Below are 12887 nucleotides of genomic sequence, written 5' to 3'. Positions count from 1 at the left end.
GCCCTGTGCTGCTGTGCCAGGGCAGGATGGAGACAAGCCTGCTGTGTTGCCACAACATGCAGCCCTGCCTGCACGGAGCGCACTGCCGTGGGGTTTTGCTACTTTCGTGCCTTGCAAACAAACAGTCCCGTTGTATACAGTGCAAATACCACAACATGCAACACAAACAGCCCAGCAAACACTGGCTGTTTGTACTGGAACCAGTCAGTCTGTGCAGGAGTTGGTGCTGGGAGCAGCCTGGAGCAGGGCCAGGCACCACCATTGCTGAAGTCACGTTTCAGGGGAGCACGGGTGGTCATAAACTTGGGCCCCAGTGCCAAAGGGGCACATGATGGCCTGTGCTGTGCTGGTATCTGCTCTGCAGCAGCTGTAGCTTGGGCTCAGTGGGCCAGGAGCTGAGGCTAAGGCCATGGTGGCTCTGGTCCACAGTGAGGCACTGGGATGTGTGAGACCCTCTGTGCTGAGCAGGGACAGGAACTCTTTTTGCTTGTGCTGCTCAGCCTCTCCTGTGCCTTCCCCAGGTAGCTCTGACAGGTCCTGCACTGGTCCCCATTCCCCGTGTGGCACTCAGTCCCACCCCAAGGAGGGGGTTTTGGTCAAATTGGTCAAAAAAGGTCATCTTGTTTTGGTCAAATGTCTTTTTCCTGCTCCTCATCTCCCCATTCCCTGCACACCTCCCAGCCAACCTCATTATCCCAAAGCTACAACCACATCTGCCTCATGCCTACACACTGCCCTGTGCCTGCATCCCATCGGATGCAGCAAACCAGGTTTGCTCTGGCACCAACAGCTACTGACTGGGGCTTCCCACCTACCAGGCCCATCCCCAGCCCCTTTGGGGCTGCCACGCATCCCCAGTGCTCCTTGGGCAAAGTGGGAGGCCGTGTCTGGGAGCAGCAGCTTCAGCAGCTCACCCACACCCCCAGGCTGTCCTGTTCGAGGGGCAGCGATTGCCCACCTGGCTCAGGAGACACTAGATGTCCTCTCTGCTCTGCTCTGTTCCCTGCCCTCATCGCTTCAACCTGCTTCTCCCGTTAGGTACCAAATTCTCACTTCTCCCTTTCAGTTTAACGCTGATCCTTTTCTCTCGCTTCTCTGCTCACTTCTCAGCCACATCTCACCCTGCCACATCCCCAGGGATCCAAGCACTGCCCTCAGGGCTGGAGCCTGGCACCCACGTCCCCCAGAGGCCCTCGCCACGCCAGCTGTGCTCCGTGTACCTGCCGGGTTGTTTGCCCTGCGATAGCAGTGTTTTCCTAAGGAGTATGCCAGTGCACACGGGTGGTTTGCAGGTTAGCAGCTATGCAGCAGCTTTCATTCGGCCTGCGGAGAGCCACCTACGTGTGCAGCGTGGAAAAGCTGACCTGTGGTTTGCTTCCAGAGCAGAGGTGAAGACAGGGCATGTGTGCAGGCAGGATCCCAGCCTGCAGTGCCTGCCCCTCCCCAGCCACTGCCTGCTGTGCTGCCACAGGCAAGAAAAGTGTGGTAATAGGGAGAGAAAAGTGTGTTCGCCCTTGGATTTGCTTTCTTTCCAGTGTTCAACGCAGACCTGCAAGGAGAGGAGTTGAAAGGGATCTGTACGCATCTTGCCCAGGGTATTTGATGGGTCCTTGAGCTTGACCTGCACCTCGGTTCTTCTGGAACAGCCAGCTTTTCTGCCCGTTTTCTTCCTCTGTTTGCAAAAGGTCTTTTCGCACAGTGGCTAGAGAAAAGAACAGTTGGAAAAAGAAAAAAAAAAAAAGAAAAGTGTTTGCAAAGCCACTGGAACTGGCCCAGGCCCAGGCCCAGGAAAAGCACCTGAAACCACTCTGACCCTGCTGTAACAGGCTGGCAGCGTTTGCCCAGTTCCACCAGTAGCATGGGCTGACCTGTCTTGAGCAAGAGTCACAAAGCCGCTTCCAGGGCACAGCAACAGCTTTATTGACCTTTGATCACTGATCTTTGACTTATTGATCATTGGGGCATTCATGTTTCTGCATCCCTCGTGAGGATGCTGCTCCTACACAGCTGCTGCTCCTCCAGGGTGGTGCTGCACAGGAGCAGACAGAGCTCTGACGATCCTAGAGATGTGGGGCCTCAGGGCTGGGAGGCAGCCAGCACACCGGCAGCACAAGGCAGAAAGGGTTTTGGGCAGAAAGGCTTCCTGGGCTTTAGAGCAGGAGAACACAGTGTCCACGGGAACAACAGCCAGCAGAATATATTCATGCCACAGGGGCTGCTGGTTGCTGCAGGCAGGGGGAGGCTGAGAGGCACGGCAGCTGCAGAGGTGCACTGCCTGAGAGAAGGAAGCCAACAAACACAGACCCAGGGGCACAGGTGGAGGATGCCAGGATCTTCTTGAGCAGGAAAAGAGAATTAAACATCCCCAGCTGCTTTGCTCCTGGGCAGGCCTGGCCAGTGAGCCTGCCTCTGAGCTGAGACACAGCTTAGTCAGGAGGTCTGTGGACTCAAACCCAGCTCTGGGTCTGTGGGAGAACTGCTGATCTCAGCCACCCAGGACCTGACACAACTCACAAGTGCCCAGTCCTGCCACTGGTAACACCAGCAGGCTGCGCTGCCGGTATCGGGGCTTTTTCAGGGTCCTGTGCATGAGCCACGGCCTGAAAACAAACCTTTACTGCTGCTCGCCCACTAAGCCAGAGTCAAACATTTTGTATGGGCTGAGGAATGCAGGAAGCAAAACCTTCACAGACGACACGAGCTGGTGCCTTTCTCTCCTTATGTGCTCACTTGGCTTGGTGCTGCTTCAGGTAAGTCAGGAAAAGCACCTCCCACGCATGTCAGCCGTGCAAGACCATCCTCAAGGGTTTTGGTGGAACGTGGCTGGGAACTGGACGGGCAGAAAATCCCTTCCTGACACAGGGGCATACCAGGGAATGAATGGGTAGGAGTCCTGGAGGTGCCGGCACCTCTGCTGCTCAGAGGAGCAAGAAGCACTCTGCTGCGATGAACTCACCTCACCTGTGCTGCTTCTGTTGCCAAATTCTTAAAGGCTGATGATGCCTGGAGGAGCCGGAAGGAACAACATCCAGCAAACAATTGCAAAAGTCAAGTCTGAGCAAGAAGGAGGGCGTGAGTAGGGGGGGGTTGCCAAATCCGGCAGTATTCCTTGGAGACAACAACAACAATCACAGGAATATTTAATCATGCCGCGACTATGCCTTGCTGAACTGAAACTGGCACCAGAGTTCTTGGCTTGGGAATTCAAGCTACCACCAGGAACAATCAAGGGGATGTGTCCATCTCAAATGTGACTTGAAACAATGCAAAGCCACTGCCCTTGCCCAATGTTTGGCGTCATCACTGTTTTCTAGCCTGTCACCTGGCATGAAAACAAGGCCAAACTCAACACAAACCAAAGCGATTCTCAGCATGACACAGGAGACAGACTGAAACACAGCCAGCCCCCACACACGAGCACCACGGACTGGAACGGTGGGGGAGAGCCAGGGCGATCAGCTGACTTCGATGTTTTCACGCCAGATTGCGAGAGGAAGCCATGAATCAACCTAGTTAATGAACTCTTCATCCAAGCACAAAGGTGGCACCAGGGCTTATCACAGAATCACAGGCTGGTTGAGGCTGGCAAGGACCTCTGGTTCAACCCCCTGCTCAAGCAGGGACACCCAGAGCAGGGTGCCCAGGACCACGTCCATACGGCTTTAGAAGGTCTCCAAGGAGGGAGATGGCACAACCTCTCTGGGCAACCTGTGCCAGTGCTCGGTCACCCACACAGTACAGAAGTGCTTCATGATGGTCCAGGGGAACCTTCTGAGTTCCAGTTTGTGCCTGTTGCCTCTTGCACTGGGTACCCTTGAAATGGGATGCTGGCTCCATCCTCTCTGCATCCTCCCTGCAGGTATTTTCAGGCACTGATGAGATCCCCAACCCTCCTCTTCTCCAGGCTAAACAGTCACAGCTCTCTCAAGCCTCTCCTTATAGGAGAGGTGCCCCAGTCCCTTCATCATCTTGGTAGCCCTTTGCTGGATGTCCTCCAAAAAAAAAAAAAAAAGGATTTCCACTACTTTCTCAGGCTGTCATATGGACCTGTCTCCCGTTTCCAATACTTGCTGGCAACAGGGCAAGGTTCACACGGCTTGAAGTCTGTTCCTTAACAGGGGGCCATCCCCACTGCTAATGCCAGAAAAGGTTTTACCTCCAAACGGTGAAGTTCTGCTTCCTGTCTGACACTCTTCTTGCAGGCTGTACTTAACAGAGAGCCTGGCTCCTCTTGAAACCTGTCCACTTTTGACACTAACATTATGATCTGGAGAACATCCTGCAGCAGCAAGTTCCAAGTTCCACATGCCATGGTGTATGCTGGATCCTCAGTGATCCCCTTTCTTCTTCATCTGTGCAAGACAAGTGAACAGAAAGTTTCCAGTCTGATTTTTCTCATCTGTTTCTTCCCTTCTACAGTTTTAGGGTGGTCATAAAGGAATAATTGAGTGCACCCTCGGTAAGTTTGCAGATGACACCAAGTTGGGGAAGTGTCGATCTGCTGTAGGGTAGGAAGGCTCTGCAGAGGGACCTGGACAGGTTGGGTCAATGGGCAGAGGGCAATGGGATGAGGTTCAACATGGCCAAGTGCTGGGTCCTGCACTTTGGTCGCAATAACCCCATGCAGTGCTACAGGCTTGGGGCAGAGTGGCTGGAAAGCTGTGCAGAGGAAAAGGATCTGGGGGTGCTGGTTGATGCTCACCTGAACACGAGCCAGCAGTGTGCCCAGGTGGCCAAGAAGGCCAACGGCATCCTGGTTGTGTCAGGAGTAGTGCAGCCAGCACCAGGGAGGTGATCGTCCCCTTGTGCTCTGCTCTGGTGAGGCCGCACCTCGAGTGCTGTGTTCAGCTTTGGGCCCCTCACTGCAAGAAGGACATCGAGGCCCTGGAACATGTCCAGAGAAGGGCTACGAAGCTGGGGAAGGGCCTGGAACAGAAGTCTTATGAGGAGTGGCTGAGGGCACTGGGGTTGTTTGGTCTGGAGAAGAGGAGGCTCAGGGCAGACCTCATTGCTCTCTACAACCACCTGAAAGGAAGGTGTGGGGGGCTGGGGTCAGCCTCTTCTCACAGGTAACCAGTGATAGGGGTAGAGAGAATGGCCTCGAGTTGCACCAGGGGAGGTTTAGATTGGAAATAAGGAGACATTTCATCTCAGGAGTGGTTAGTCATGGGGACGGGTTGCCCAGGGAGGTGGTGGAGTCGCCGTCCCTGGGGGTGTTCAAGGCAAGGTTGGACATGGTGCTTGGGGACATGGCTTAGTGGGTGATGGTGGTGGTAGAGGGATGGTTGGACCAGATGATCTTGGAGGTCTTTCCCAATCTTAATGATCCTATGACTCTATTCTACAATTCCATGAATCACCAGACTCCCTCGACACCCCTCAAAGCACCCCAGTCCCACCGCCGAGCCGGCAGCGCGCCCCGCCCCGGCCACCCCAGGCTCAGACCAACCTCGGAGGGCACCCCCCGGCCCTAAACCTCCAGCTGCGGAGGGGGGGGGACCGGGGCTGGCTGCAGCCCCGACGGAGGCGGCCCCTCGGGGCTCGGGGGAAGCCCTTTTCGAGGAAGGGGCGGCCCGCACGGCCCCGCCTCGCCCCGCCCCGCCGCCCGCTGCTGCTTTCTACCGGCGGCGGGGCCGGGGGGGGCCGAGTGGTGCCGGCGGAGCGGAGCCGGGAACGGGAGAAGGGACATGGACGGGCGGGCGGTGCTGATCCAGGCGCTGCTGGCAGCAGGTACGGGGCTGGAAGCGGGGGTCCCGGGTGTGGGGTTGCCGGGTGGGGGGTGCGGGGAATGTGTCCCGTTCAGGTCCCGATCTGACCGTGTCCCGTTCCCCGCAGTGTGTTCGGCGGCGGCGGGGGGGCTCGGCCGTGAGGAGCTGCACAACGAGGTGCTGAACAAGGGCGGCGGTGGGGAGCTGGCCCCGGCCCCGGCCCCGCTGCTGGGAGGCAGCGCGGAGAAGGAGGGCGGCGGAGCGGCCTCGGGGGACGAGCTGAGCGAGGTGCCCAGAGGTACGTGAGTGATCCCGGGGGGCCTCACCGGCATCGGGGAGCGGCCCCTTGGCAGGGCGGAGGGGTTGGAGGGTGGGCTGTGGTGGGTCCGGACTGAAAAGTGAGGCTGCGGAGTGAACCCGGATTTGGGGGAGGTGTCGGGGGTCCCCGGGAGCTGGGTGTGCTTTGGTGGTAGCCGTGGCCATCGGGGCTGCCCGGTGGTGGCGATGCCAGAGTAGCCCCGGGTGGGGGTCCCGGCAGAGCGGGCACCTCCCTGCTCCAGGTTGGGGTGCTGGTGTTGGGCATGGGGGTCCCTGCTGGCCCCGGGTGGGAGCCCGACCCTGCGGTCACCTCGTGGGCCCGAGCGGCTCCCCCGGGCACGGCAGCAGTGGATGGCAGCGAGGGGATCGCTGTGAGTCACCCGCCGCCCACACACGGCTGCTCCTCATACCTAGGCAGGGTTAGTCAGCCGGCAGTCCCTGCCACGGGGGCGTTGGGGACACTGTTTCTCTGTTAGGCTCTCTGTGCATTCATGCTTGGCTCCTCTCCCCCCCCGGGTCAGGAGCAGAGGGCGTCTGGAGGGCTCTCCAGGGGTTGTGAGGGTGGGATGGGATAGGGGACCCGCTGCAGGCTGAGAAAAGCGACCCACACCTGCCCAGCTTTGGGCATGTGGTGTGCTCAGACTGCTAACCTGGCACCAGGGTGAATGTGCTCAGCTCCATGTAGGTCACCCCGGCTCTCCAGCCCTCCTTTCCTTGCTTTTCTTTGCTGTCTGCGTTCGTCCAACTGTGACTCAAACCCTGGCTTGCAAGACTGGGTTAAGCCCTAAACAAAGGGGACTCAGCCCCTGGGAAACGCTGCTGCCCCTCCTGATGGGAGGCTCGATGGGGAGATGCTCCTCAATGCGTCCCCCTGAGGTGCAAGCGATCTGGCAGGCTTGGGCTGTGCCTGGTCTGTGGGGAGGACAGGTTGATGGGGTGGGAAAGAGCAGCTGTTGAGGCAGCACTGCACGGTCAGCAGCATGTGGCCTCTTGGAGCACTTTCTCAATGCCTTGAGCTGAGCTATAATCAGAAAAACACGCTTTGTGTGTTGAAGGCACCTTCCCCTTGGTGGTGCAGCCCATGAGGACCCATGGCACGAGGTATCCGAGTACCAAGGGTGTTGTTGGCATCCCCCTGCCCCTCTGGGCTGGACCTGTTTGCCAACACACAAGATGATCTGAAGCCTCTGGAGCTGCACTATTTGGGGGACAAGGGTCAGAGCCCCAAGGGGGTGGTAACGGTGGAGGCCACCAGTGAAATAGCACGGGGGGGTCAGCAGCGCTGTGCCAGCCCTGTGGCAGTGCCGGTCTGCGGGGCACCCTCAGTGGTAGCCTGCTGCGGAGGGGGCAGCCCCTGTTCCCAGCCTGAGGCAGCTTGCTTGGAGCTCTGTGCCTCGCCTGTACCAAGTCACAGAGTTTTCTGGTGGGTCAGTGTTCTCCAGTCCTACTTTGAAGGATGTTGAGATCTTGAAATGTCTCCTTAGACAGGCAAATGGTCTTGCACAGGGAGGAAGAGATTGCTGAGGACTCGGTTATGTAAGGAAGCTGCTGAGAAGGAATGGGGCAGGCTGAAACTTGCCAGGTTAGATGTGGCTGCCCTTTTTCCCCTTACCCTCCCTGGTTTAAACACGATTTAGTTCCTATTTCCCCAGTCTCGGGGAGGCTGCCGTGGCCAGGCAGAGCTGAGAAGTCTCCCTCTGAGCAGGGAGTGTTCCCTGACCTCCTGGCACCTCGCCAGATCTTTTCGGGGTGGGGGCAGAGTGGGGGCTTATTTTTGACATCTGCCCATCTCCAAACTATTCCAATAATGTTGATGGTTTCACTCTGTGTCTGTGGGGAGCACGCATGGGACTTCTCGCTCCGGTTCCCACCAGCCTGGCAGGGAGCTGGCCTTGCACCAAAACCCACCAATTTTTGCGCTGCAATTAAGAAATACCTTTGTAATTCATGGGAACGCTTCCTTAGCCATCGACTTGGTTTTGCAAAACCAAAAATTGACCTGGGTTTGCTCTTCTAATCCTGCTCTTGTCCTGTATGCAAGCATCGTTGTAACCACAGGAAGGCGAGTCCCTCGGGGCCATGAATGGACTCTTTACAAAAGACCGCACTCATCAAGGAAATAAAAGCCAGATAGCAGCGCAATTAGCAGTCTTCTGTGTTCAGTGGAAACTAGTGCATATAATAGCAACATTTGAGATGCATAAAGCTCTTGTTTTTCCCCCTGGTTTCTTGTTTAATTGTTCCTTTATTTCCTTTAGAATTGTTCATATGAATTGGAAAGGCCATGATATTTGTGAAAATCTGAAAAAATGGAAAAACCTTTGCCTGGGGGCAGATTGAACAAAAGGCTGCACAAATGCCAGGGCTGAGTTGGCCACAGTAACAGAGGGTTTGCTGCTCTGTCTCTTCGTCAAATGACAAATTGAGGTGATAAACTTTTTTTTCTCCTTTTGAAATTGTTTTCCAGTTGCCTTCTTGTCAAAGCCTCAAGGCCTGGTTACTCCCAGGAAAAAGGGGAACGGGAATAAAAGAAGAAAAGGAAAAGGCTTGGGGAAGAAGAGAGACCCGTGTCTGCGAAAGTACAAGGATTTCTGCATTCATGGTGAATGCAAATACATCCGAGAGCTGGGTGCTCCATCCTGCATGTGAGTTTCTGGTGTGTGCCTGTACCGGGAAAGCCTTAGTCATTGTTCCTTGAATTCTCTAGGCAGCGCAGAGGAAGAGCGTAGGGGATATTTTTAGTGCATGTTCCCTGTCCATGGGGGGATGGCTCTGACTTTGCATCTTCTCCGCGCAGCGTCCCACTTGAGGAGCAGTGGGAAAGTTTAGCCTCCACTCTGGCCTGAATTTTAAACAGCTCTGTCTCTTGCCAAAATCTTAGCTTTAGACCCAGGAGGCTCCGCAGCACCCCTGCCTGTGGGGCATGGCTCAGTGAGCTCTGGCTGAGGTTGGCACAGAGGCCTGCAGCGGTGGAGTTTGGAGGAGGCCAACCTGTGGGGCTGAGAGGCCTGGCAGCTGTCCAGGGGCTGACTTTCTTTGAGGTTTGGTTGGGCTCAGAGAAATAATTGAGCACCTGGGCCTCTGAGAAGGGCTGGGTCCTACATCCAAAGTGTTCTGTAGGTCTGGTGTGATGTTCCTCAACCCATCTCTTTGTTTCAAGCCCTGTCCAAGAGCTAAGGAGCTCTCATGGCTGCGTCCCCAGCAGGGGTGTTGCAGGTACAGAGATGCCAGGCTCCAGCATGAGCACACAGTGTGTGTGATCCCTTGTTCAGTGTGGGTTACGTGGCTCTGTGCCATCAAAGTGCAGGAGCTGGGGAGGAGAACGGGCTCCCTCCTTCACCCTGCCACGTCCCCAGCTGGGATGGGGAGAGCATCTACTGAGGCACCTGTGAGGCAGGTGGGATTAGAGGCAGTTCCTTGGGGGGCAGAATGCTAAAACTACATCCCTGTGGCTCTCTGCTCCTGAGGCCAGGGCTGTGTCACCACGCGGGTCTGTGTGTGACAGACTCCGTGGGGCGCAGGTAGCGAGCAGGGATCAGACGAGGCAGGTGGAGGAGAAATAGTTTACTTGCTGCCTGGGCACCTGGATCTGGCTCTGCCACCTCAGGAAATAGCCATGGGTACACACTTGATCTCTGCTGACGTGGACAAGGGTTGAGCTGGTGGATATAAGAGGCTTTGTTCTTTGCAATCAATCCCCTGAGCTACTCAGCCCTGTGCCCAGAGCAGATAATAGCTCCCTGGCTTACAGTGCCCAGAAGCTCTCGCCCCCTGCAATCCATGGGGATCAGTGTCTGCGCAGGTCTTTGAACTACTTAGTTTCCTCTGCCTGGAGCCTGACATGAAAATGTTGCTGGGCCCTCAGACCAGGTGTCGTGGGGCTGCCCAGGATCCGTTCGGGCTGAGGTCCCAGCCCAAAGCAGGGTGTGACATGGCCCCAGCCACGTGCCCCCTTCCTGACCAGCTGCAGGAGGGCTGGGGATGCAGGCAGGGCGCTCCAGCCTTGGTGCTGGGGCTGAGGTGGGGGCTCCCCGTTCTGGTGGCCTGTCTCTGGGCTGTCTTCTCAGAACAGCAGCAGCTCAAGGGACAAACTGCCCCAAGGCTTCGTGTTAACTGGTGTCACTTGATCGTGGTTGCTCTCCTGGCTGCTTTTGGCTCCAGCTGTGCCATGTTGTGGGGTCTTCTTGACCTCTGCTTCTGCTGGGAGTGAGGGTGGATGGTGCCAGAGCGCAGCACCCAGCCCTGCTGCATGGATGGAGAGTGGATAGAAATTTGTGGCTGTCCTGGAACTTGCCCCAGCATCGTGAGCCGGGCAGAAGGGCTGGATGGAGTCCCTGTGCTGGGAAGGAGCATGTGTGGTGCTGCCCAGCTCTGCTGAGGGTTGGTGGCACTGGATGCATTCAGCTGGTCACGTCAGTGTGCTTTGCCTCATGGGGAAGGCTTGGGTGGCTGCCTCACAGCTCTGATGGGGAAAGATATTTCTGATATGTGAACAACTTCACAGATCTGCAGGGAGTCTGCGCTTCTTGCCCTGGCTAAGAGCACAGGGAAATCCTGCTCCAAGGGAAGCATTGAGTCCATGGCCCCAGCTGGTTTCCTGTTCCTTGCCTGAGGCTTCCCCTCCCCGAAGGAGGCAGCCTGCCTGGCACCCAACTTCTATGTGCCCTGAGAACCAGGCCTCCTGCCTCAGGATAGGGATGAGGAGAAGGTTGTAGGATTCTGGCCAAAGCTAAGCAGAGGCAGTTCCTTCGCACTGGGGATTGAGGGACCCAACAGCGCCGCTGCTTGGCCACCACCATCCTTAAAAACTCTCTTTCTCACCCAGATGCCAGCCAGGATATCACGGAGAGCGATGCCATGGCCTTTCACTGCCTGTAGAGCACCCTCCTAGCACGTATGACCACACCACAGCACTGGCTGTCGTCGCTGTGGTCCTGTCTTCGCTGTGTCTTGTCATCATTGCAGCCCTGCTGATGCTCAGGTGAGCGGGTGGGGGCTGTGTTATTGGAGCCCTGTCCCCGGGAAGCCCGTTTGTGGGGAACGGTGGCAGGGGCTGCTTGCTCCATGCTCTGAGCCTCTCTTTGCTTGGCCTCACAGGTGTCACAAGAGGGGTGTCTACGATGTAGAAAATGAAGAGAAAATAAAGCTGGGCATCACTGTGAATCACTGAGGATGCCAGGTGCTGGCAAGGTGAGCCCTTGCTGTGGGCTGGGGCGCTGGTGGGGGCTTGGGGCTCTGCTTGGTTGTGCTGATCCTGTGCCAGAGCCAGGCATGAGCTGAGTTTGCTTTGAGCCTGGAGAAGCAGCTTGCTGGATTTGGCCCAAAAGCAAGGGCTGCCCCGTGTGGCCCCGGCTATCTTTCCTTCCCTTTCAGTTCAAATCTCTGTCCTCTGACACCTGCCTGCTACCTCCTCCTTTACAACCTTATGTCTCTCCTTTGGCCTGTTGCTGCGTGGTTGGGGGATATTTGGCAGCAGGGAAGCTGCTTTCCCTCTTCATCCCCCACTCTGTTACTCGCTCTGCTCCCTCTGTCTGACCCACTGAGTCATTTCCCCTCCTTAGATATTGCCTCTATTTATATACACATCTAAAAAAAAAGACCTTCCTTTTCACTCCCACTTGTCCTTTGCTTATTACTTGCAGCAATGTAATGCTTTGCAGCTGGGCATGGGAGTGCCCCATGATGTTACTCTGGGTGTGCTCTGGCCTGGAGGTGGCCACATGTCAGTGGTAGCTGGGTGCTGGAAAGCCTGCAGACTTCCTCTGCCTTGGTCCAAACCCTGATGTTAGGTGTTCCCGTACACATTACGGCTACTTCTCCTTCGAATAATGGAAGTACTTTGCTCTTTGGGGGTGGTGGTGTATCAAGTAATGCCTTCAAAGGGTTTCTGAAATGTTATTTATTAGATTTTGGGTAGTGTTGGGGGTGGGATTTCTACTTTTTGACAGGAGTTGAAGGTTAGGGAAGGAGGATCAGAGCAAGATTTATCACTGCTGTCCTCTGCCCTGCCCTGGGGACTGGGGAAGCCATGTGCAGGGGAACAATGCCATGACAGACACGGGAGGTTACCTGTACTTTGCCACGGCTTTCCCCTGGCATCCTGGCCTCAATTCTCCTGGGTCCCATCCTGCAGAGTGGCCACAAGAGCTTTCTCAGCAGTTGGATGCCGTGAGCATCTTGGCTCTGGTATACAGGGCTCAGCTCTGTGGGCGAGGGTGGCTGCGGACAGCACATCAGCGGCGTGTTTGGATACTGGTGTGCAGCCAGAGACTGATCCCGTGATGCTGTGTTTCAGGGCTCGGCACTAACGCAGTTCTACCTCCTGGAAGATGTGAGCCACGGAGCCAGTGCTGCCCCTGGGACCCTGCAGTGCATCAGGAGCTTGCTGGAGCAGCACGACCGTGCTCGCTTTGGATTCTGTTGGGCAGCAGTGCTGCTGCAGGGAGCTTCAGCAGCCTCTGGGATGGAGAAGACTGGGGAGAGAGACTCTCCACGAGGCAAGATCCCTTGCCGTGCTGCAGAGATGGCCCCACAGAAGGGCAGGAGGAACCGGCCAGCGATCAGCAGAGGGGCTGCCCAGAGCTTGGGGGATGCCCGCTGCGGTGCACGCGGAGGAACAAACTGTGAAAGGCGGAGAAACTTGGCTCGGGGCTTTCTTAGGCACAGGAGGGGTGGGAGGGTAACAGCTATTTAACACGATATTTTTTCCTTTTAAATTATATATTTATTTTAGATAAATTGTACATAGTATTTATATTTATTGGAGGTCTGCCCCTGTGTCCTTTGGTAGGTCAAGACGCGACAGGGTCAGACCGCCCTTATTTTTTAAGTGCAATGTAATATTCTAATAAATAACTTTGT

At 56.2% G+C, this 12887-nt stretch overlaps 1 protein-coding gene across 1 annotated transcript; it reads left to right on the top strand.

The window, feature by feature from the left end:
* The first annotated feature begins 5629 nt into the window (after positions 1-5629).
* On the top strand, positions 5630-12887 carry HBEGF (heparin binding EGF like growth factor). Its single transcript, XM_084295225.1, has 6 exons — positions 5630-5730; positions 5836-6006; positions 8494-8671; positions 10852-11007; positions 11124-11216; positions 12322-12887. The coding sequence occupies exons 1-5, from the start codon at positions 5688-5690 to the stop codon at positions 11194-11196; spliced, it is 621 nt and encodes a 206-aa protein (XP_084151351.1). The 5' UTR covers positions 5630-5687; the 3' UTR covers positions 11197-11216; positions 12322-12887.

The sequence above is a fragment of the Netta rufina genome (assembly GCF_964035555.1).
Source record: "Netta rufina genome assembly, chromosome: 14".
NCBI lineage: Eukaryota > Metazoa > Chordata > Aves > Anseriformes > Anatidae > Netta > Netta rufina.
Note: the sequence above shows the minus strand (reverse complement) of the source record. Positions and strands in the feature narration are given on the sequence as shown.